The sequence below is a fragment of the Lampetra fluviatilis genome, chromosome 47 (genome assembly GCF_964198595.1).
Source record: "Lampetra fluviatilis chromosome 47, kcLamFluv1.1, whole genome shotgun sequence".
In the NCBI taxonomy this organism is placed as follows: domain Eukaryota; kingdom Metazoa; phylum Chordata; class Hyperoartia; order Petromyzontiformes; family Petromyzontidae; genus Lampetra; species Lampetra fluviatilis.
Window position 1 is genome coordinate 5,825,756 of NC_136321.1, and position 25,902 is coordinate 5,851,657.

Below are 25,902 nucleotides of genomic sequence, written 5' to 3' on the forward strand. Positions count from 1 at the left end.
CATTCGTCAATAACACTGCCTTAAAAGTAAGAAAATGGCTAGGCGACGTTTCGAGCAACGGCCCATGATAAACAGCTTGGATGATGTCATTAACATGTGTATGTTCTCTAATCCACGTGGTTCAATGGGTTTTTATAGAGTAGCTGTATAATGTACAGAACTGCAGTCTCAGCTTAAACGTTCTGACTCGGCCCTACTGAACATCTTTGATAAAGAGCCTGAAAGCTCATCGGATTCCTCCCAGTGTAAATAATCTGATTCTGAAAGTCATTTTTGTGTGGAGGTAGTGAGAATAAGGGGAGAATAGCGCCATGTGTGAGCGTGTGGGGGTATAGCTCAGTGGTAGAGCATTTGACTGCAGATCAAGAGGTCCCCGGTTCAAATCCGGGTGCCCCCTCTACAATGTTTTTTATATTACAATTTTTTTTTCAATGCAGTTAACAAAGTTTTAAAACAGGACGTGTGTTGAGCTATTTTTTAAAAACATAAATTGGCGTTCATTAGACGTGTTAGTTTAAAACTTGAAACATGTTGGTCAATGAGGCTCCCTCTTCACTGGACTGAAAATTATGTTTTTTGTTTATCATAATTAACGCGACGCATATGTACCCAGAAAAGCTTCACCGAGTCTCAAAAGACTTTGCTTGACGATGATGGATCCTGCAAAGTTTTCGAGAGTAAAGGGACACATTTTGAGGAATCTGCAGTGTAACTTCACCGCCACACGAGCACAGCTTTGGAATGCTTCTTACTTTCTGGAACTTCTCATGAATACGATCCAACTGCGTGATTTTGATGAAAACAGTGTCTACTAGAAATGGTCACGTTATAAGCGTGGTTGTATTATTATAACGACTGGCAAAATGTCGCACTCAATAATGTAAATGATGTGGCTTTGCTCTCCAACGCACAGCCGGTGTGCTGAACGAGTAACGATTTGGCCACGTTCTGTTTACGTGACAAATCTTACCAAATTGGTTGTGTCGGGTGGTGGCGGGTTTAACGACACATTCATATATTTACGCGACCTAACTCCCCCAAAAAACCTGTTTTATGGATTATAAAATTGTACATATAATTTATTGCAATTCAGACATTCGCCAATAGGGTGCACGATACATACAATATAACTTTATGGGCAGCAGAGGGCAGTGCAGGGAAAAAAAATCCATTGCTGTGTATGCTGTCGTGGCTTTTATTGCCCCAAAAATGCTGCTTGCTGCACCTTCACCAAGCTGCATTGACCAGCGTGGTGAAGTATGGCCAAATAAGGTCAATAACCCCCCTCCACGACCTGCCTCGGTTGGCCTTCATCCAGCAGTGGATTGACAGAGTGACTGTACATACATACATATCGGTGTTTATATTATTTTGTATACATATCCTATTCATAGTCCAGTACAATGTCTGTACACTATTGTTAGGCTCAGAAGTAGGACATGTACATGTAGAATTCATTAATAGCAGCAGCATTATTTACGTAGATTTGTAACTAAAGGGGTTTAAATACAAATACTTTACAATGTTACCTCCAACGATCGTTGGCCTAATCTCTTCTATACAGCTCCAAACCAACGATGACAATTCTTCATTCCTATGGCGGGGCCAAGGATATCCAGGCAGTACGGTACATGGAACAATCATAACAAAATAGATATAAGGATCCGAAAAATAAAAGGTGTATCTATCTTACTGTAATATCATGTTTGCTGAACACATGCCCAGCACGCCAAACGGCCAAAAACAATCAGCACTAAATGTAAAAAAATATTTAGTTTATCGTATAAACAAAAATAGTTTTCTTTATATATATAAAATTGCATACAATTGTGTGCACAATTTAATCTAATTATATTATATGATCTACAATGATTATTTGATCTACAACGTATATAATTGTACGCAATTCTAGTTCTCATTAAATATTACAAATATATTTATATTTTATTTTTAATTATCTAGTTATATATAATTGCAATTATATACGTTGCAGATCAGCGTTTTAATCCGTTTTATATATACGCGAGAGGGTTGTCATCCTGCACTAAAACAATGTTTTCGCTCAGTGCTATTGTAATCGATTAATAATCATCGACAGATCGAGTGAATCAGCTGACGCGATCACGTGGTGGGGGAGGGGGCGGTGACTCTGGACCCACACTGCACCGCGCGCCAACACAAAAAAGATGGCCGCGCCCCTGTCGAGCTGACGCCGTTGCAAGGCGAACTCCACTTCAAACGCGCAGAAACTCTTAAATATCTTTTGTTTCTTTAATACATTTCATTTTAAAGGTATCTTGCCTGGCCGGCCTACACGTCGGTACGTTTAAAAAAAAAATATTCATGCATACCGGAATATGAGGTGGTATTAAGGACGCACATTGTGGCGTAAGGAACATCAATAACTGGGGCAGAGGAGGAGGACGGTCTTTAAACGAAGACCACAGCAGCCTCCTTTTGTCCACCTGTCGGTAGGAAAGTCGTCGTTCTACCCTCCCACTCCGCCTGAATTCCATAGCTGTCAACCCCGTGTCCAGTGCCTAGCTTATTACAGACCAATTCAGACCGTATTGCTCACCCCGTGCCCTTTTAAATCTCAACGTTCATCCTACAAAGCTCGTATTGAAACGGCTGTACGCCGTATGGACTTGAAAACGCAATTTTTCCCTGTGCAAGAATACGGGGTAAACCGTACGGGTTGACAGCTATGGGGCCGTCCATAAATGACGTCACGCACCTAGGGCGGGGGGTCAGACATTTGTGACGAGGGGGGGGGTTGAGAAATGTGACGTCACCTCAAAATGCGCAACTTTAAATAAATATAGATAACACGTTCTGCTTAATTAAAGACTTTTTAATACATTTTTTCTCCTACAACATCAGAGTGCAGCGGCACATTAAATACGGGGTAAACCGTACGGGTTGACAGGTACGGAATTCGGACTCACAAACTTTGAACGTGGGTCAGAGCGCTCAGATGGCACAGCTGAGAACCCGAGTTCGATTCCTGAGCCTGTGATTAAACCGGTTTCTGAAGTGGAGTGAGTTGACGATCCATACCTGTCAACCCATGCGGTTTGCCCGTATTCTTGTACAGCGAAATTGAGATTTCAGGTCCATCTGGCGTACAGCCGTTTTGTTACGGGAATTTGATTGTCTTTGTGTTTCTCTCTTGTGATGGGATTGTAGGATGAATTTAGAGATTTATAAGGTGACCAATAAGGTATGATGGTCTGTAATAAGGTACGGCACTGATAAGGGGTTGACAGGTATGCTGGTCTCAGCCCGGACACCGATGACCAACGTAGAGGCCCATAGCTTTATATTCTTGGTTCTTTCGGTAAAGTCACGTCCCTTCTCCGTGACTTTACCGAAATAACCAATAATATGAATCCCTGCAGTCACGAAAGCTTTTAATCAAAATTTAGCCCATAGCTTTGTTTACATAGAGACACATTGACTTGCATACAGAACAAACGAAATACATGAACACCCATATTCTCCAGTGTTCATGTTGACCCTATTTTAAGCCATTTGCCGTATTCCTCCGTGATAATGATCATCAGGTGTTAAGATGTGCAAGCACCAAATAGATACATTTTGCCGGGACTCAAGTCTGCATTAACCAGATATATTTGTGGTAAATATGCAAACAGACATGCTCTCATAATGTATGCATTGTCTTTGAAACTGATTGGCCTACACCAGAGACACAGCTTTGAAACCGATAGAACGTTAGAACGTAAGTCGGTATGCCTTAACACACATTTGTTAAACATGCTACTACGTAACGCATTGTAAAAAACAAAATGTTGTATATAATATCGGATTTAGTGAAATATTTTGCCGCACAGCTTATCGTAAAAGTGCGGTACATTTAATAAACTTAACTGAACACTTATTCACAGACACCATTAACGCAGAGGAAGGTCGATCTGAATAAAATAAGTTATTACGCAAAGTGGCTTCAAATATTACGTTTCTTTATGGAAAGTGACGGTAAAAAATAAATATACTGTATACAGCACACTTCAACATCCGTACGTGACGTCACTGCAAAAGAGCCCCCCCTTCATTAATAATCATGAGCGGGTGGATTTTTACACTAACGCAGAGGAAGGTCGAGCAGGAAATAAATATTTTTACGCAAATTCGCTTTACATTTGACGTTTCTTTATTGAAAAAGTTAATCAAATTACTGTACTACTAGAATTACTAATATAATGAGCCAAGGATGTGTGTGTGTCCCGCGCGTGACGTCACTCCACATGAGGCCCACCCACTGCGTGACGTCACTTCACATGAGGCCCACCCCCCATATTAATATTCATGAGTATGTGGATTTTTACACTAACAGAGGAAGGTCGAGCCGAATGAAATAATTTATTACGCAAAGTCGCTTCAAATATGAATATTTTTTACAGAAAGTGACGGTAAAAAATGTATCTAAGCAGCACAGTGTGACATCCGTGCGTGACGTTACTGCATCAGAGCCCCCCCCCTTCATTAATATTCATGCCCGCGTGTAAATTTACACGAACGCACAAGAAGGTCGGGCACTCCACATGCCGCACCCCGCCCCCCAATAATAATCATGAGCGGCTGACATCACTCCACATGCCGCACCCCTCCCCAATAACCATTAGCGGGTGACGTCACGCCACATGGGGAAACCCCCCCCCCCCCCTCATTAATAATCATGACCTGAACTATTTTTCTATTGAATTTCAGATTTACTGCAATATACACCCATCCTTGGACGGGCAAAAAAGCTAGTTGACATGAATAACCGAAGAAAGCGCTCGTTGCCTGTCAAGGTGGACGTGGAGAAAAGAAAAGTTCTCTGCTGGAGTTTGCAGGATGAGTTTGCTCCTACAGCTCGGACAGAACAAGGAGATGCTGCCCAGTTGCATACCGAAGACTCGGATGCCATTGCACAAACCTCGGACTCGGCGACGTACAGCAGCGACGTTCCCGGTCACAGCTCAGACACGTCCGGTGGATGCTCAGATGTTGCTGCATCGGCTTCTCCGGCTGCCCCGGCCACTCGACCTTCACCTCTGCGTCTCGCGGTGTATCCCCAGCCAACAGAGCAGCAAGCGTGGAGTGCCGTTCTGCTGTCGTTTGAGCTCACGTACTCATTTGCTAACTTTGCTGCCCAGACAACTGACCTGCCAGTGACTGTGACCCATGACCCATGCGCTCCCTCACAATTGCTGTGCGAGTGCGACTCGCCGTTGGTGACCTCTGTCGATCGCCCCGAGACGAGCGTGCGTGCCAGCGCAACGATTGACCTGGACATTCTGTTTGGTCTTGCCTGGCTGCAGCGAAACAAAGTCGTCACCCTTTATCGAAAACCAACACAGCCATATCCTTGCACCGTCACGGTAAAGTATTGACATACATCTTATATCTTTGTGCATGTATAAAATCAGGCGATAGTCCATAACTCTGTTACAGTTTACAGACGTATAATGAAGAAACCTCAACACTCGTCAACAAGACTTCCTTAAAGGGCTAATTGGCGACGTTTTGGGCAATGGCACTTCTTGATAGCACGTGCTGAAAACTTTACATATTTTCCTTTAAGGCAGCGTTGTAGACGAATTTGTTGAATTGTTCGTTGCCCCATGTAAAGTGACGTCACCCGTTAATGGTTCTTGTGGAGGGGTGCGGTATGTGGAGTGCGTGACCTTGTGCGTTCGTGTAAATTTGCACACGGGCATGAATATTAATGAAGGGGGGGAGGGCCTCTTGCAGTGACGTCACGTACGGATGTAGCAGTGCTGCGCATATTTATTTTTTACCAGTCATATTTGAAGCGACTGAATAATAAATTATTTAATTCCGCACGACCTTCCTCAGCGTTGTAAAAATCCACCCACTCATGAATATTAATGAGGGGGGGTTGGCCTCATGTGGAGTGACGTCACGTGGGGGACATTCTTGGCTTATAGTAATATGTGTCTTTTTTCAACAGGTCTTTGTCCATATGTTGACAGCAGGACTGTCCCACATCGAGATTCTCAGTGAGGGTTACTGGAAAATAAAAAAGGTCAACCAGCTGCTGCAAAAGCTTTTGGCACTTTCTCATAACTTCCAAATTCCTGGTACGTGCAAGCACAGAAAATACATTATCGTCTTAAACATGCTGCATCATCGCTTTGCAATGTTGTGCCATAGTACAAATTCATAGTTAAATTATGCAGTCCACAAAGAGCAAAATGCATAAATGAAAGCAAAGTATGCTTTTGCATGTTAAATATATCCAGTAGAGCACCACATTTTACTCATGCATCTAAAAATGTCACACTACATAGCCTGCTACGTTTTTGTTCTAAAACCTTTCTCAATTAAACAAACATTAACTGATTTATATTAAATCTTCGTTAATGTTTGTTGGTGTTTGATTAGCATTTTTTGCCTCTTAACATGTGCTCAAAATGTAAGTATATACAAAGGTTTTGCCTTTTGACAGAGGAGCAGCAAGAAGAGGCTGTGACAGATGAAGCTTTGGACCTCCAGAAACAGAATGTGGAAGCGCTGTACGACTATGTGTGGGAGTCCCACAGTTCCTTTCGCACTGCCACTGCTGACACTGCCAGTGGCACCGACAAGCATGTGGGGGGTTGCCAGGATGCACAAACAGACGTGCACACTAACTCACGTTCACTCGTCGACGCAGACTCAGCACCTGAGACCTTGTCTCAGCTGAATGAGCAGATGAGTTCCAAAAGCTCGGAGGGAACCTTCTTGGTAGAGGCAGCAGCACAGAGCGATAGCGGGAGCTCAAGCGCCTGCGACATCCAGCACCCACTGCTCGTGCCACAGCTCCGCCCTTATCAGTGTCAGGCCGTGCAGTGGATGCTGAAAAGGGAGCACGTTGGTCACGATGCTTGCTCCACAGGTCAGTTGTGTTGTACTGGTAGGAACCTGGTTACACCAGCCCACGGGATTATTTTGTCCGTCCTTTCGTTGTGCATCCAAAAATGGGAAGGGGTGGGGCTGGGTGGAGAGGGGAGGGTGGGGAGGGGCTGGGTGGGGAGGGTGGGGAGGGGCTGGGTGGGGGGTAGGAGGGGTGGGGCTGGGTGTGGAGGGGCTGGTCACCCCGTGGTGCCCTTATAAACTCAACGTTTAACCTACTCACGCCGGCTTGTGCCCGCCCTCACAGTCGGACATATTTGCGGAATACACCACGCCGCTGTTGACCCTGGCCATTGACCGAGCAACCCAACTATCCTACCAGCTCCCTCTGCAGGAATGTGTTTTTTCAACTCACAAATATGTAGTAGGGTGGCGCCACAGTGATTCACGCACGAGGTGCCATGGCGGTGAGATGTTAACTACCTCGCCGCGTATACAGGGGGACGGGAGTTTCATCCTGACCCTGACGTGTGCACATTTGGAGTTTGCATGTTCTCCCTGTGGTCACGTGGGTTTTTCTGCGGGTCCTTTGGTTTTCTCCTCCACATTTAAAACATCCATTTCGAGTATTTAAATGCTACAAATTTCCGCATGATAAGCCACTTCGTTGAACTATCATTTGTGGCCAGGTCGATTCTGAAAAAAAGCAACATAGTTCAGTCGATCTTAGATGGTAAAATAAATGATAAAATAATTGTGCTATGAGCCCAACAACCTGAGTTACATTTCCATCCATGACTAAAGTAATCGGTCAGTGATATCTGGACATGGGCCCGCTCCACTTCCCCCAACCCGCATTAATCAGCATGGTTAGGTGTCAAAATGAGCCCCATGACTCACAGAATGTGGAGAATTCATCAAGGAGTGCGTTGACAACAGCTGTGCGTATAATGAGTTTGAGTGACCCCTGCTGCCGCTAGTGGCTGCTACATTCACAAATACAATGTCCTAAGGGTAAACTTGTGCTTTTGATGAAGGCAGACCTGCACTGTTGAGATTTCTTGATGTTTGTTGCCTTTTCGAAAACTCGTCATATATTTAATGTTTCTGTTATGGTTTCAATCAGGAGGTGAAAAGAAGTTGCATCCACTTTGGAAGGAATTCTCGACCATTGATGGTGAAACATTGTACTGCAATTATTATACTGGCAGGTGAGGTCGCTACAATTACCGATAAACATGAATGTCTCAAGTATAATTGACGTTTCATTGCTTCATCAGAATACTGGTGGACATTTGGTTAATTGCATTACCTTCACAGTTGTTGGCAAGCTGTTTCAAACTGTAACAAGTTCAAATTTTTGCAAGTTAAATGCCTTAGAGTGGATACTTTTCTCTTAGTTAAATTATTTTAAGGTGAACAAATTTTAATCCAAACATAGCTTCAGTAAGTCCTGCACACAAACGGGTCTCTTGACTGGCTTTGTTTTTGCTGGAAAGCTTCCCTCCAGGTACTAAAAGTCCACCATCTTAAGTACATATCGCCTAACCATACTAGATTAGAAAAAAGTTTTACTGGCTGGCACGTGGTGGTGATGTCACAACGCACATCCGCATGATGATAGCATCCACATCCCACAGCTATGAGCGGGGTTTGTGCGTTGCCCTGACGTCACGCCTCACCCCCACCCACCCTCCCTCCACCCGGCTGTGTATCCCATGCCAATGTGCAGGCAGTGCTAGTTATATAGAAATACATTTTCAAACGGCTTTTAGCATGTCAAAGTTAAATAATTGCACTCATAACAAGGTCATCTGAAAGTTAATTCGCTTCCCTATCTAACCCTCTTGGGTAATGTGTTGCTGTGGTTACGCATGTTTATAATGGGAGCTTTGTGCATATAGCCACTCTAGTGTTGTGTTAATGATGTCCTTATGTTACCTGTGATCACAGTATGCGTTCAGTGACTGGAAATCCATTTTGGACATAGACCAAACCTGGCAGCAGTGTGACGTGTAGTTAAATCCTCACCAGAAATCCAACGTAGAGCATTGGCATACCACACACACACTGATGTATCCTTTGTTGCTTGCAGCATCATCAAGGATCGTCCAGAGGCGGCTCCCGAATGTCCAGGAGGTATCTTGGCCGATGAGATGGGTCTGGGCAAATCCATAGAGGTTCTGGCTCTTATTCTGGCCCATCCAAGACCTAACATGGCAACAACTAGCGAGCTCCTCCCCAGTGTAAGCGATGTGCCAAACGGTTTATTATATCTTCATTGCAGATTACTCACATGGCAGACTTTCATTCATTTGTATTCAGTTACTCACGTATCATCTTCTTTGCTGAGTGTTTCCTATTGCAAGGGCATCTGAACCTACTAATATTGGTGGACAGCAGACACACTTAAAAGTGTATCGATTTACACAGGTTATTTCTTAACTGTTCTAAATTAGCACGAACACTTAGTTTATTTTTACTGATGTAGTCTTGTAAACACATTCGAAATCTTTCTGTAAATAATAAGAAACTCAGAAATAAATCTCGAGTGCAGGGTGGAAATAAATTAGTTATAATACTCTCAAAAGATAATTTCTTGACTGAAAAACTTCAATATAGTTTGACTCTTGCGTTATTGTTCTGGAATAAGGTTCTGTGAATTTTACACATATCCCATTGCTGAAGGAATACCTGAAAATTACTCAGTCGGGATTGCAAACAGCAATATTGCTCCCTACGTTGAAAACTTGGAAGGGCCCTCCAAGCATAATAATAATGGATGCAGTGTGGCGATTTAACGTGACATGCAGGGCATGATGGGAATACTAATCCTATGGTCCCAATTCACACCCGCTGTCTAGAAATAACCTTTGGCATTCAGTTTTATTTAAAGTAATTTTTATGGGGAACAGTGTAAAATCATGTGTAATCATTGTATTGGCTTATGGTTGTGCTTTCCTGTGCTTTGTTTTTTTCTTGTATATGATGGCATTTCATCGTTACAGGGTGTTAAAGTTAACTACTACATTCCGCCTCTTGAGACGGAAAAGGTGAAAGAGAAAATGAAGCCGAGTGCCGGATCTCCTAACAAGCCAGCTGTCAGTGCTGCAGGTAATGTGCTTCATCTTTAAGAAAAGTGTTAAAAATGCACCATATGCCCTGCATGCAGGCTGCCTGGTTATACTGTTAGGAACCTCCTGGTTACACGAGCCCACAGGGGATTATTGCGTCCGTCCGTCGTGCATCCAAAAATGGGAGGGGTGGGGCTGGGTGGAGAGGGGAGGGTGGGGAGGGGCTGAGTGGGGAGGGGAGGGTGGGAAGGGGCTGGGTGGGGAGGGTGGGGCTGGGTCGGAGGGGTGGGGCTGGGTGGGGAGGGGTTGGTCACCCTGTGGTGCCCTTATAAAACTCAACGTTTAACCTACTCACGCCGGCTTGTGCCCGCCCTCACAGTTGGCCATATTTGCGGAATACACCACGCCGCCGTTGACCCTGGCCATTGACAGAGCAACCCAACGTTCCTACCAGCTCCCTCCGCAGGAATGTGTTTAATTTGTGGCTCACAATGAACATGTCAAATGTCCTTTCTTCCCTTTAACAACTTATGAAAAATATATAATTTGATCCAGATTGTGGTTTTAATTCAGCAACTATCATACACAGACTTTTAGCAAGGCATGCAACGCTCAACTGCCCAGCAGTTACATAAATTGCCTCTATTCGGGGTTTCAAATTCAATAAATAAATATATGATTTAGTGTCTCGTAAGATTTTGTTTGTAACATTCGCCTAGATGTAACATTGACATATATTCTATGCTTGTATTTTAGGTATTAAAACTGATTCAATGTATTCATCGATTCACCATTAAATCCACATCTTTGGCACATTTCACGTACTTTATATGGAACACAGAAGACACCCAACACACCACCTATTGTGCTGATGTGTATTCTAGAGATGGATCGATGCGGCCATCAATATCAATTGTTAAGCTCACAATACATGCATCGAATCACATATGTGAGAAGCAATATTATTTCAATAAATTATTGAATCAGGAACGCAGTCCTGAATCAGGATAAATTGATCCAATTGCAGTTACTGCGGTGGCAGGGATCAGGGGGGTGGGGGGGAGGAATGTACTTTGTTTAATCTCCCGTGGAGACTCGCAACAGCCTTGTCATAGAGGCGAGCTGGCTCTGGCAGCTTGTGCTCCTCCTTTCCCGCGCGTCTGCGAGCAGGGCTCAGGACCATGATCGTCGAGGCGTTCCGCAAGGCTAAGGGCCGCAAGGGCGTGTCCATGAGCGCCTTGTATCGCCACCTGTCGGCTTCCTGCGGCTACGACGCCGTGCAGAAGCGGAAGGCGGTGCAGAGCGCCGTGCGGGCCATGCTGGACGCCGGCATGCTGCAGCACGTCAAGGGGCAGGGTCTCGGGGGAACCTTCCGCGTCAGCAAGAGCTACAGAGAGCCTGTCGCTGGGATCACCATGAGCGCGCGCAAGGCACGGGCCGCGCCTGCGGAAAAGGTGCGATGTCGGGGAACTACCTTGTTGCCCATAATAGAGCTTTTTGGGTTAGATCGCGTCAATATAAGTGTGTCGTTAAACCCGCCACCAGCCGACACAGCCAATTAGTAAGGTTTGTCACGTAAACAAAACTTGCCAATAGTAAAACCACAACATTTGCCATTCAAGGATGACGTTTGGCCGTCATTGCCTTGTGTACTTGTGTAGTTCGCACAATTTTTTGTGTTGTCCTTCCCCCCGCACCCTCCAATTAGCACGGTTGGCTATGTATGATGAAAAATAAGTTAAACATACATTGCGTTTGAATTGTTTGTAGCCGTACCGTGGATTGTACACTATTTACGTTTATATACATACTAGTTCATGAAACCTGTCTTGACCAGGCAAAAGTTTCAATAAATAAAATAATGAACCTGATATGATTTTTTACAATTTGTATCAATGATCAGGCACAAACAACCACTCCAAAAACTAGTATTTTTCCACAGATTTAGGATTCAACTTACGTTTACAGACGTAGCCATCGGAAACTGCCGATTCCATTATTTTATTATTAAAAAGAACACAAATTAATGAACTTACTACTTTATGAGGGAAAGCTCCTATATTTTACTGTTTTCGAATTCAGATTTATTGTAAAAAAGCACTTGAATCCGAAAACATATAAAAACTATAAAACAGAACAATGGTTCTCACTTAAATTTTATTTGCTGTTTAATGCTCTATCCAACGAAAAAAAATGCAATCTTGTATTTTGAACGGTTTCTGAATGACACGCACTACTATGTTTATGGGGCACTTAAATTCAAGATTTGGGGGCTTAAAATGAAAAATGTATAATTTTGCATACCAAATTTCATATTTCTATCTTGCCGGAAAGTATCCTCGAGTTTTTTGAGACGCAGATTAAGGTCTGTATATAGATTGTTAGAATACTATGCTTCATCTTCTTGGTTCTTTCGGTAAAGTCACGAAGGGAAATAATAAAATAATAAAAGAATAGAAATAAAACAATAAAATAAATCTCACGACGTTTCGGCCACAACGCAAGCAGCCGTCCTCAGGTGAAGAACAGGTCTGTCGGAAAGACAGCGTCCGACAGACCTGTTCTTCACCTGAGGACGGCTGCTTGCGTTGTGGCCGAAACGTCGTGAGAATTATTTTATAATGTTTTATTTTTATTATTTTATTACTTCCATTCTACGTGACTTTACCGAAAGAACCAAGAAGATGAATCCCTGCAGTCACGAAAGATTTTAATCGAAACTTAATACTATGCTTCTTTAGCCTGGAGAGCCTCACTGAGTCTCAAGGCCTGGTGATGATTTGCAGTAGGGGGTGCTGTTGCCATGTGGAGTCATTTGCATGTGACTTTTAAGCATTATAACGTTTTGGCCAATATGAGTTACACTGTTTTTTTTTATTGTGGGAGGACATCCGAGAATCCATGCAGAACAGGGGGAGAACATACAAATTCCACGCAGTAAGGTGCCCGAGTCAGGAATCAAGTCCAGGTCCTTCCTTTGTAAGCACTGTGCTACCCTGCTACCCAATGGGAGGCAGGGTGGAGGACTGCAGATGTACCGTTTTAAGTTGTTGTGAATGTTACATAACGACAGACATGTATTGATGGAATATATCATTTTTGCTTTTATGATCACAGACAGTGACAGACGTTGCAACGTCGTCATCTGTACCAGCAGATGGAGAAGAGCAAAACTCCACGGGGGATGTGGGTGCAGGTGGGAATGCCGAGGCAGCAGAAGACAAGACAAACATTGTTTTACGCGATGCCCCCGATAGTGCGGGATTCGTACCTCTGTCACCTGTGACAGAATTGGGGATTCCGGCGACATTAGATATGCCAAGGACGGCCGAGGAAGCTGAGTTTCACGGCACAAGCCCCGATCACAATTACGCTCTGGGCGGAGCTCAGGTCAACAAAGGTGATGGTGTGGCAGTGAGCGATGTCGACAGGACACTTAATTCCACAGAGCGGGCTGCCAACCAGGAGAGGGAGGCACCACCTGCCATGAGGTCAGGTGGTGGTACCGAGATGGGCGTTCATGTGGAGATGGAGCCAAGGAAGCCCGTGCCCATCTTTCCCTTCAACACGAAGGACTACCGGTGAGTAGTGGGGTCTTGCATGCCACATTCTTCCTGGATTGGTGCTGCTCGGAGGGTTAATCATTTAGTTTCAGCTGCAGTGCAATTTAGCTAAATCTGATCTCGTCACAGCTAACCAGGTTTGAGCCTGAATAGTGCTGGGATGGGCAACGACCAATAGCAAACTAGTTGTAGGCTGCTGTGGGGCCACGTGATGGGCAGGCGAGCACTTAAGAACAGCATAATTTTTTTGTTAATTTGTGTACGGCGAATTTTTGTGCTCTCCTTGCTCCCATCGATTTTGTACTTCCTTCCCTCCCACATCTCTCCTCCCCACCTTCAACCCTCACTGACCATCATGGTCAAGTATGGTCAAATAATCCCCATGACCTGCACAGTGTTGGGAGGCCCTCCCTGTATATGCACATGTAGTTTGTCTCGCTTTAGCAGTAAAGCTAGAGTCGTGCTCTATCCTATTTATATGTAAATCCAGCACAATTGCTCTTCAAGGCGAGTATATTTCTGTCAGGGTAAAATGAAATTTCTGAATAATTTTTAAGGATATAGACTTGTTTTAAGAATTGTACTTTATATGTATTGCCTTCTCTTGGCCACTATCATTGTTCCACACATCACGTTGATGGGCAGCTTGTCGAAAGCCAACGTTTTAAACGATGAGATTGTTTGGCTTTCACCATCTGGATATTTCCTGATTTATTTTTTTATAGAAAGGAGGGTGAAATTAAAGGCCAATATGATTTGTACTGTAAATTAACTATTAAACATTTAGTTATTTAAGCATGAGGGCTTTGGTCTCGCCTTGTTAAAATGTGCAATTATCTTGCATCAGTAGAACTTGCTAAATGTCACCCTCTGCTAATTTCTGCCGGTGGAACGTTTGAACAATGATTAGTTGGGAATGGTGAGCTGCAGTATCAACCTGGTGGCCTTATCTTGAATACCACCCATGGCTAACTGATGGATCAGTTGCAACTGATGCCCTAACTAGTCCTGGACCACCCGCCCCCACCCCACCACCACCCCCCCCCAACATCATCAAACCTCACCGACCAGGGTGATAAAGTATGGTCAAACAACTCTCATGACTGACACATCCTAATGAGGCCTTCATCTAGCAGTGAATTGACAGGGCATTAAGTTATAATTATACTGATTTCTGCAAGCAAATCGCACAACCTTCTGTCCACACGTTTGCCGACGTCGTTAAATATAATGTATCAGCTGTGTGAGAACTGCAATTGTTTGGACATGAGACAAAAAAGGCGCGACTATCCAACATCATCTTACAGGGCATGGGAGAAGGATAAAGAAAGGAAAGGATGACAAAAGATCAACTGGATGACATGTGATAACATTGACGGATAAGCCGGCACAATACCTGGGGATGACTGTGATGGAGGGTCAACCGTGCAGATCGTTGACAGCCAAGGAGGCATCGGTGGCAGTTCAGTGGTAGTTAATGATAACGATGATCATTGGGACTCCTTCCAGTGTGACGCTCACAGTGCTGTCCTTCCCCTGGGTTTTGCATGTGGGTGACACCCGTAGGTTCGAGTGCGTGTGCGGCGAGCTGGGCTTGAGCGACTTCAAGCCGCGCGTGCAGTGCATGAGCTGCGGGCTGTGGCAGCACGCCGCCTGTGTCAACTACAGCACGGCGCTGCTGCAGGCGCAGGAAGGCACCAGCGCAATTGGCGGGCGACAGCAACAGCAGCAGCAAGAGGAACAGAAGGAGGATGAAGAGGAGGCGGAGGGCGGTAGCAGTGGCGAGCGTCATCTGCCATTCCACTGTGCTCACTGCCTGGTGGCGATGGAGCCGACCCTGTCGGGGGCCACTCTGATTGTGTCTCCCAGCTCGATCAGTCACCAGTGGGTGGACGAAATCAACCGGCACATCCGCTCCTGCACCCTGCGCGTGCTGGTGCGTGCATCCGCGCCCGATGCGTAAACTGCACTGGTTTTCACCGCTCATGTTGGGCTTTGTTTTTGGACTAAACTCGGATAGATGTTGTGGAATAACTCGGCTAATTCAAATCACATTTGCCCTGTGTTACTCGGGTGAGTTGCGTCCCTTTTCTCAAAGGGAATTGTTTCTCTTTAATGGCCAGCACTGCATCATATACTGTGAGCAATGCGTTGTGTTTACAATCACGTCCTCATTGGAGCCGTCTTATCCTGTTCACTTGTATTTAAAGGGTGTCACACTGCATCATAAATGTATTTACTTGATAAACAAATAGGAAGGACGTGTACATGTTTGTCTTCTTTGTGAATACCATGGTTTATTTTGGAAGAACATAAACAGGACATGGATTGCGTAACACCTTTCAACAGGTGTTTGTCTTCAGGAGTATCATCAGCGTGAAAATCGACTTGTCGCTGTGAGGGCAAACTGAGTTTTCATATTTGCAAATAGTTTTTTTTGCTCTGTTTTGTGTCTTCAGGTTTTGCTAAATTTAGCTTAATTTTCAATCAGGCAAACCCCTTAAACAGCAACACAACTTTGACACTGATGGTTCTTTCATATTGGATCATGTTTACGAGAGTTAGTGTTCCCCCTGATATGGACGGACGAAATTATCAATAGGCGAATTGTAAATGCACTGAATGGCATGAGAGAGTCCAGCGGTTGATTGCGTAATCTTTGTTACATGCGTGATTCCTCCCTCGCAGGTGTACAACGGGGTGAAGCGCGACGGCTTTGTGCAGCCGCGCAAACTGGCGCAACAGGACGTGGTCATCACCACGTACGACGTGCTGCGCACTGAGCTCAGCTATGTGGACCTGCCCTACTGCAACAGAGGGTAGGGCGCAGTGAGTTACATCGTGAACAGGGGAACGTTTGCGTTTTCGAAAAATGAGGTCATTGGCAACTCTGGATGGTTTATTTCCCTCCGCTATGCCAAATCCTCTACGGATTGGCAAAAAAAAAAGTGAAAATTATTTATTGCTCAAATGAGCTCTGAGGCAGTGCTTATTTTCAGCTGGCAGCCCCGGGCCAAGTGGTGGAAATTACATTCGGTCTGGCAGAACTATCTTTAATTCACAGAGCTCATTGGAAATTAAAAATGCTGTGGATTGACTGATCCAATATAATTTCTCGCTGAGTTTGCTGAGCTCTCTGATAATTTTCATGCATTCTCAGTCCCATGACACAACACCGATCACCCGTTCGGGATCAAATTCGTTAAAATATTTTAAAAAAATATATTAAAATGTAACTGCGTCATCCTGGTGCGCGTCTCTTCGTCAGAGTGGGGTCTGCAGGTGGTGCGGACAGCCTCTTGCCGTCTGAGGGCGGCCGCCGGTTCCGGCAGGGCAAGCGCTACATGGCGCTGCCGAGCCCGCTGGTGGCCGTGCACTGGTGGAGGATTTGCCTGGACGAGGCCCAAATGGTGGAGCGCACAACCGCAAAGGTGAACGAGCGCGCAATTACGCAGCGTCCTTCAGCGGCGTGGTGACAAAGTCTTCTTCCACCCGTTTGTGCCACTCATGTAGGGTCCACTGTCCTAGGCCAACTTTCTCCACGCTGCCCTGTCCTGCGCCATCTCTCTTTCCGCTCTTCGGGCCACCGTGTCCGATTGCACCACATCGACCCACCGCTTCTTTTACCTTCCTCTTGATCTCTTTCCTTCCACTTGCATCACTTGCACCTTCTGACCCACATCATTTTCCTGTTGTCTCTCAACATGACAGAACCACACCCGCAGCCTTTTCTCTCTCTTATCTACTCTGTGATTTCTACCACCTTGAGTCTTTCTCTCACTTCTTAATTTCTCACCGTGTTCTTCCTTGTTAAACCCAACATCCACCGCAACATCCTCATCTCTGACTACCATAGCTTGGTCCCTCCTTCTTTCTTATGTCTCAGCACTCGGCCCCATACAACAGCACCGGCCTCACCACCGTCTTGTACACTTTTCCCTTTTACCAAACTGGGGGACCGTCTTATCGCACACCACACCAGTAATCTCTCGCCATTTCAGCCATCCAGCCCTTGTTCTCATGTCTCCTCTTTGTGATCCATCAGCACACATCGCTGCACCCAGGTACATACACGAGTGTAAACTTAAAACGAGTTTAAACATAAACGAATTTAAGTACCTGGGTGCAACGACAAAGAGTTTCTGCCAAATTCTTTTCTTGCTTATGATGGCAGCAATATGTTTAGGAGCTGAATGCCAATGTCGAGGTCTGCTAGCCACGAGAGGGCTTCAGGAGACAGTTGGTATCGTTTTTCTATTCCAAACTGCAAATATATTTTTCGTGAAATAACGATAATCATGATACCAGTTTTATTCGTAGGCTTAACGACTAATATTATGATTCATAATTGTGTTTTTGTGACGTTTGTTCACAGTGACACTTTTATTGATTGCCTGTGTCGGGTGGAGGAGGGTTTACGACACATTCGTATCGTTATTTTTGTATTGTTTGTTGTTGTAACTTGCTGACCCGCCCCTGTTGGACATTCGTGAAAAAGAGCTTCGAAGCTTATCAGATTCCTCCATTCTAAATCATTGTGATATCAGTTTACAATGACTTTGTAATCATATTTAGAGGTTTTATTGTAGAATGGTTGTGCCTTGCTGTAATTCAAGTTCGAAGAAAAATTTCTCAGGTTTTTCATCTAAAATTCGCTCAACATGAGCCTCACCTAAGTTGTAACTATTTCAACTTTGCGGCCTGTAATTATTGTAATATAAATGTTCTCAGTCACTTGGGTAGCAATTAAATAGTTGTGTAATGACGGAGGCAACAGAATACGTACCTGACATAAGCGTACGTGCGAACGGACAGTCAGGAAGTCAATCAAGGCCTCTGATTGGTGCAGGGAGACCTCAAAGCACGATTGATGGGGATAAGAGATTCAAAGGGATTGTAGGGGAGATTCAAATGTAAAAGGCGGGAAACGAGGGTTTACTTTTGGGGGGCGGTGGTTGACAACCGTTGGAGGAGGAGGACGAGGATTGACTGAGGGAAAAGGGGTGAGCGAAGCTTCCAGAAAGGGGGCTCGGAGGATATTAAAGGTGATAGCACAAGGGGAGGGGACGCTTTGAGAGAAGTTAGAGTTCGAACATCAAGAACCGAACTCCGGGCCTAGAGATAGTGTTGTATCCAAATAAATAATGAAGAAACCACGTGTGTTGGACGTTATTACAATTGAATACACTTAAAAAAGTATCATGTCTTTTAACTGCCATTACTCTGAAAAATATTTAGCATGGAACATATTTAATGGGAAATTGCTCTTTCTTTTGAATGTTAATAATTGTGTTTGTTATTTTGTAAATATATCGCTGTGACAACTCTTGCGGTTACCCTAGCCCACGATGCGTCTTAACCAGTGGCTGGCCGTGTATTTTACACCTAGGCCTTCAGTGCTATCCTCAATTAAACCGCCTTCGAATAACCTCACCATGACACTAGAGCTATAGGCTATTTTCATTCGACGTAACCGCCCCCATATTCACAGTGACAATAACCTTTATCGAGTGGAATAACGTGATTTAACACGAGGCTCAACACCTATGAGAATTACAATACATTAATTTCAGAGACATGAATACATGGTGACTGAAACCATCAAGGATGTACCACTATTACACAGTATGGCAGGATGCCTCATCACAAATAGACATCGCATAGCCCAAATCAATGTCATTACCAAAGAAACAAGAACAAACTCACAACAACCAGTCACATTTACTCATTTGACCACCAAGCAAGCAAAAATGCCATAAAACACAAATAACACAATCAGGATTCAACAGGCTTCCCCAAAGCACTACATCTACAAATCTCAACGTCACGAAAGAAAGTTTAAATTAATCTTAGATGATGCTACATTACGTGCTAGCTATTTTTACTTCAGTTAGCTAACTGGCCCTCCAATCCCGCCACACGAAAAATGTGAACGTAGGCGGCTAGGCCAGCTAGAAGGCTCTGGCATGTCAAAGAATACACCCAACATGGCAAACTCGACATCTGATTGGTTAAAGAATATGACAAACAACAACATCGTCCCCATTGGCTTCAACAGCAGAGGGGATTCACTCGACATTCTGAAGGCCTCAGGGTAGATTTTTCACCCGGAGAGGCGGAGACAGCAAAGGTGGAAAATCTCATTGGCTAAAACAGGGGTCGGCAACCTACGGCTCCGGAGCCGCATGCGGCTCTTTGCGGGCTGCTTCTTGACGATATGTACGTATGTACAGTATGTACTCAGATGCATTGCGGCTCTTGAAATACTGAATTTTGTACCGAATTGGAAAGAAATGGCTCTTCTTGTTATTTTGGTTGCCGACCCCTGGGCTAAAAGCTCTAATTTATGGGCTGCACTGGAAGCAGCGCAACTGAGGGAGAGAGTAGCAATGAAATTATGTTAATAGAGTGATGGGAACGAACTTTGTAAAATACATATAGCATTGATGAAAATATATGTTAAATTATAAAAATCTAATTTTCTGATTCTGACAATCTCTAGGCCAGCAGAGAAGGCCTTGCTGGCCCTGATGGGCCGCCTCTGGTCTTACCACAATAGACTAGCTGCTAGTTATGCAACCATTGTCTTTATTAATAGTGAAAATTGTTATGTCAAAGAGTATAATTCTTTGGGGAGCTTGTACATACAGTCATATCTCGATTTACGTCTCCCCCTTTGACGTCGTTTCGCTAATGCATCGTCACTTTATTAACACTGCCACCTGATTTACATCGCCTCAACCCACACTCACGTCGCTGACAGCATCGTCCTTTCTCGTATCTGTCGCCTTGGCCTTCGCCTCCACCTACCCTGTAAATTGCTTTTATTTACGTCATTTTGATACTTGTCGTCACACACTTTAGGAACTCATCCCCGACATAAGCCGGGGCATTACTGTATATATATATCTTCTTGGTTCTTTCGGTAAAGTCACGTGACTTTACCGAAAGAACCAAGAAGATGAATCCCTGCAGTGACGAAAGCTTTAAATCGAAATGTATATATATATTTTTTATATAACAACATTTACTTTCCGGTGGAACATCAAATTACATACTTTAAATTGCAACTGCTGATTTTCAGTGCATTGGCTGAGTAGTAATGCTCAAACACGTTTCTCGTGCATACGCTTGCATCAGTTGTTGGGACACGTTGAGTGTGTTGCATGCGTGTGTTGATTTGTCTCGCACCACAGGCTGCCGAGATGGCTCTGCGTCTCAGCTCGGTGAATCGCTGGTGCGTGACTGGGACGCCTGTCCAGCGCGGACTGGAGGGTAAGTGCAGCCGCGGGTGGGCCGGTAAACGAATGAGCGGCCTACGTTCCGTGGTGTGAACTGATTCAATTTCAAATTGAAATAATGGAATTTTTTTAGTGAAGAAATGCATCGTGTGAAAAACAAGGTGCTGGTGCAGTGATAATTGATATTTTTGTGAAGATACCCGTAGGCTGAAATGTCACGTATTAGGGGTGAGATTCGGATTACATTTTCATAGATATTGGATTTTTAGATTTATAGATTCGTTTTTAATTAAAATGGTCATATTTTTGGATTTGAATGGATTACATTTAAATCACGTGCTCATGTCTCAATCCTGGCACCTGAGTTGTCCGTATGCCTGTTTTCTCCAACATGTGTTTTCTTGATAAAGAAAAATAAATCAGAGACCGTTGTACCGATGTGTAAACACAATTAGCAAACCTCACCACATGCATCATTAATTAACACTGCATAATATACAGAAAAAACTATCATGGGGGTTGACATTATGGGCTGTGGACTTCTTTAGGATATTAATGGGCACTGCATTGGTACATTTTTTCTTTCCCAACATTCATTTATCCACGTACAAATTTTATCACGTAACTTTTATTTGAAAGGCGTTTATGCATATATTACTTACAACCGAATGTCAAATAGTTGTTCTTCATTGGCCTTACGAGATAATCATCACCATGCATTTAGTGACTTAGTAAGGGTTTGTTTGCTTCTCGATGTTTACGGATTTTAAAAATGCATCATCAACTCTAAACTGTTAATTTGTTGACTTTATCAAAATATCTGCGTTTTCTTTAAGTTCCACAGCGTAGAATATCATTTAGAAACTGTAAACTCAGCTATCCTCTCTGGCTCCTTCTATCTGCTCTGGTGCAGGGCCATTTCTAGAAAACGTAACATAACTTTACAATTTTCTCTCATAAGGCAGTGTTCATGATGAACGTGTAGTGGATTCAACTGAGTCGTAGACGTACTCTTTGGAGGCAACATATTTATTAATACCAACACAAAGGGGTAACTGCCCCTTCACCAGATAATAACCTATGGTGGTGGACCACCAGGCTAACTACGCTAATCACACTGGGAGTAGCTACAATTCACAGGACCCCGGCTTGGGTCCAGGTCCACGTGTTGGTGACTCTTGGACGTAAAACGTAGAATGTAGATCTTCAGGATGACAACAGCAACGCTGAACCCCGGTCCCTCTGGGGACCCGGTTTATATCCTCACGGGTCGTGGCTGGCCCCACCCTTGGCCACGACCACCTTCTAGAATCCTCTAGCAGGATCTCGCCCGACACGTGACCACCCCTAGCCCCCCACTTGGGGCCCCTGTGTAGATCTTACCCGTCACGTGCCTTCCAGGGTCAACCAGAGTGCCATGGCCTACATTAACCCCATTCATGGCCGGCACCCTCACACCCCATCCTGTAGGGGACAGCACTGCACGCCGAGCGTGGTGCCACTCGGCGCTCTCTATCAGCGCTCACCGAGCCCCTCTAGGGCTGGTACTACACCCACATGTACGGGGTGTCCGCGATGGCAATACATCGCACGCCCTGCCTCGCTAGAGTCGGCATTACCCAGTGACATCCACGATGTCGCTACACACGTGATATCCGCGATTAAGTACATCTCACGCCGTGCCTCTCTAGGGCCGGCACCACACAGTGACATCCGCGATGTCACTACAAATGTGTTGAGTTTACTGTACTGTAGACCTGCTATTCAATCAGCTGGTTTTCAATGAATGATTTCAGATCATTACCAAATTTGCATCGTCTTTTTTGTAAGCAAATTAGCGACTTATAATGCATTGTACCTGTTTGCAACCTGATTGAGTTATCACTCGTAAAATATTCACCCACATAAACTATACTGCTTCATAAGATATTTTATAGCAGTCTTCTGCTACTATAATTCACGATAAATATTCAAAGGTTATAAATATATGCACTGACTTGATAATAAACCCAAGACAGGGGAATTTATAATTAGAGTTTTCATTTTCCTATGTAGGCTATCCTACTGGGCTAAAAAGACCAAACTGTCCACAGTGGTTAGTGAACTCCGTTATGAACCCAACGACCTGAGTTCAAATGTACGAAGGAATTAACACATTTTCTTTCCAACGACAATATACCCATAGTTTACAGGTAATTTTTCAGGAATCGAGTGTTTTGACCAATAGCAGTGATATTGTGTATTTTTTTTGGTATCTATGGGAGGAAAGTGGAGAAAACCCAGAGGAAAACCCATGCATCATACAAACTCCACACAGAAAGGTGCCAGAGTCGGGAATCGAACTCGGGCACTTCTTGCCGTTAGGCGCCAGCGTTCCCGCCGCGCCGCCCCCCGCAGCCTGCCGCCTGACGATGATGAGTATACATTTGCCTCCCCGCCTAACGGGTGACGTCGGCTGTGCCTCTGCGCCATCAGACCTGTACGGCCTGGTGCTGTTCCTGGGCGTGGAGCCGTTCTGGGTGCGCCACTGGTGGGAGCGTCTGCTCTACCGCCCGTACGTGCGTGGCGACCCCACGCCGCTCTACCGCCTCGTCTCCGCAATCATGTGGCGCTCGTCCAAGAAGCACGTCATCGACCAGGTTGCGTGAGCTACGCGGCAAAAGACAAGCAATCCCCGTGTGACCACGAACGGACTGTTGCGACAAAACTGCCGTTAACGACTAGCATCAATGAGGTTTGGCGTGGCACACGAGGGGGTGGTTGGCCAACACCACACCCAGCCGCCCTTTGCCTTTCCAATGCTGATATTTACACGCCACAACCAGATACTCGCTTAAGGCTGATTTGACCTCAGGGAAGCCCAGGACCGGTTTAAATATTCGCCACTGATATTGTTTGTGAGTCAGAATCGAACTCAGGTCCCTGGGGTTTGTAGTGCAGTGAGCTGCACACGTTAGACCACAGTAATTTTTACATGTATATAAAATAATAGTTTAGTGCATTTGGTAGTCATGCGATTCTTATAATAATAAAACTATTTCGAACATAGCCAGCAGTACTTTCACAGTAGGGGGGACTATGTTGCCGTGTATACTCCCAATTGCGTAATTTGCAGGTAATTGTAGAGCAGTGTTATTATTTTCACCGGGATATATAATTTGTTTAAGTTATGGGAAGGAAACCGAAGTACAACATTTGCATATTGTGCCCATTGCTGCGTCGCTGCCGGTCTACGCGTGCTTGAATCAGCACGGGTGGCCGGTAGCCGGATGTGTCCTCGGAGCGAGTGCGAGTCCGTTAAATGCACGCGGGCACTCCGCCACTAATTGCCGTCTTCCAGATTGAGCTGCCCCCGCAGACGGAGGACATGCACTGGCTCAGGTTCTCCCCCGTCGAGCAGCACTTCTACCAACGTCAACACGAGCTCTGCTCCCAGGTGACCGGCACGACACCTTCGTTTGGAAACGTTTCAAAATCTTCTTCTTCTTCCGTACGGCTGATGTAGATGCAGAGCTACGACTACAATTTCACATTTCGGGTGATCAAGCCAGACACCGCGTCTGGAGCCAGCAGAGTATATCGCTGTGATGTCTCCTTCGTATTTGTGGATTGGGCATTGCGTTGTTATATGTTGTACGGTCTGTTCTGGATGATCATAGTCGCACATCGGAGAGTTTTTTTTTCATTTGTGCATCAGGTATCTACATGTGTCATGGTTTGCAACCAGTGAAGTTATGCAAGAACAGGGGTAATTTGTTCTAAACTAATAATCGGGTTGGGACCCTAGCAGCTGCATTCTTAGTCTGGCTCTATGAACCTTGTTAATAATTGCAATAATGCCAGCTGTAAGTGTTGACATCACAGCACCACCACGGGATCGTGAACTTTCTGGCTGCAGACCCGACTTTGATACGTCTGTATTCATTTATGTTTTAACAATTTCCCAGGATGCTCTGGTCAAGCTGCGCAAGCTGCCGGACTGGTCGGTGCGGCTGAGCGCCCTAGAGCGGCGCACCGTGTCCAGCTTGCTGGCCCCGCTGCTGCGGCTACGCCAGGCGTGCTGCCACCCCCAGGTGGTGCGTGGAGAGTTCCTGCCGCTGCAGAAGAGGTCAGCACATCGGTGTGAAAGGAGCGAATAGGGGGCTTGGCAGAGGTCGCAAACGGGTTTTGATTCCTTACCCGTACCCAGCCGCACCAGGGTCGCAAATGGGTACCCGTACCCGGTCGGACCAGGGTCGCAAACGGCTACCCGTACCCGTACCCGGTCGGGTACGAGTAGCCGGGTATCGGGTAGGGTACGGGTATCGGGTAGCCGGTTGCGACCTCTGGGGCTTGGCATCCTATGTTTATAGTATCTCTTATTTTGTTGTAGCTATGGGATCAAACTGAGTTCTCTGGTTTCCTCTCATAGCCACAAAAAAACATACAATGTAACTGGAATTTGCCAAACATCGCAATGCTGAACAATGATCCGCAAATTTATTTATTTGGATCACACACAGCAGCAACATGACCACCCTACTGAAAAAGTCCTGGCAGGACCCTTCTGAAAATAATTGAGGCTTTGCTGGGTAAACAAGTGCAACGATAACACCAACATAGGCTCTTAACCATAATGTTCTACAGCAAAGTGTAATGAGTTTGTATACACAATTTTAGTTTGTGTTGAACAGGGCCCCAGAGTTTAGACTGAGTGTGCTTGCTAATGAAATCTGATACCCAGTAGAATGTGTTAACAAGCATTACTATAAACTGATCCAGAGTTTCCTTTAACAAGTGCTGATGGATTATTTTGGTTTGGAAAGCCAAGAGGCCAGGGGCCTAAAACATGTATTCACATATATGTGTGGAGATACAGCAATGAGTTCTCATTATGTGGATTTGATGCTAATAGCAGCTGCACCTCTGCCAGGGTGAGATAGATACGTTTTGCCAGTGTTGTAATATAAAACCTTACAGCATACACTGATGAAATGTTTCATGTAACAATATTATCTGTGCTCATCGTAATAATATCATCTATCATTGTTAGCCTTGGCCTATCCACTGCCGGATGAAGGCCTACGACATTATAGGCAGCAGAGGGCAATTCAGCGAAATCCATTGTTGTACTGTACTTCCTTGGACCCACATCTGCAGCACCCCACCTTCAATGCACAC

At 44.9% G+C, this 25,902-nt stretch overlaps 1 protein-coding gene and 1 non-coding gene across 4 annotated transcripts in view; both read left to right on the forward strand.

Moving 5' to 3' along the window:
* Window positions 1–325: 325 nt before the first annotated feature.
* Window positions 326–397, forward strand: TRNAC-GCA (transfer RNA cysteine (anticodon GCA)). The gene has a single exon. It is a non-coding gene; the product is annotated as a tRNA-Cys (tRNA).
* A 1,984-nt stretch (window positions 398–2,381) lies between these two features.
* Window positions 2,382–25,902, forward strand: part of SHPRH (SNF2 histone linker PHD RING helicase) — a 95,610-nt gene continuing 72,089 nt past the window's right edge. For 2 of the 3 annotated variants that reach the window (XM_078877289.1, XM_078877288.1), the window contains exons 1-16: window positions 2,382–2,471; window positions 4,732–5,387; window positions 5,981–6,110; window positions 6,479–6,907; window positions 7,991–8,075; window positions 8,960–9,110; window positions 9,873–9,978; window positions 11,109–11,392; window positions 13,056–13,519; window positions 15,068–15,437; window positions 16,190–16,320; window positions 16,770–16,932; window positions 20,698–20,776; window positions 23,218–23,381; window positions 24,083–24,178; window positions 24,690–24,850. In XM_078877289.1, coding sequence (XP_078733415.1) covers window positions 4,782–5,387; window positions 5,981–6,110; window positions 6,479–6,907; window positions 7,991–8,075; window positions 8,960–9,110; window positions 9,873–9,978; window positions 11,109–11,392; window positions 13,056–13,519; window positions 15,068–15,437; window positions 16,190–16,320; window positions 16,770–16,932; window positions 20,698–20,776; window positions 23,218–23,381; window positions 24,083–24,178; window positions 24,690–24,850 — 3,419 coding nt within the window. In that variant the 5' untranslated portion in view covers window positions 2,382–2,471; window positions 4,732–4,781. The remainder of the gene's footprint in view (window positions 2,472–4,731; window positions 5,388–5,980; window positions 6,111–6,478; window positions 6,908–7,990; window positions 8,076–8,959; window positions 9,111–9,872; window positions 9,979–11,108; window positions 11,393–13,055; window positions 13,520–15,067; window positions 15,438–16,189; window positions 16,321–16,769; window positions 16,933–20,697; window positions 20,777–23,217; window positions 23,382–24,082; window positions 24,179–24,689; window positions 24,851–25,902) is intronic. The other variant, XM_078877290.1, reaches the window with a different exon arrangement.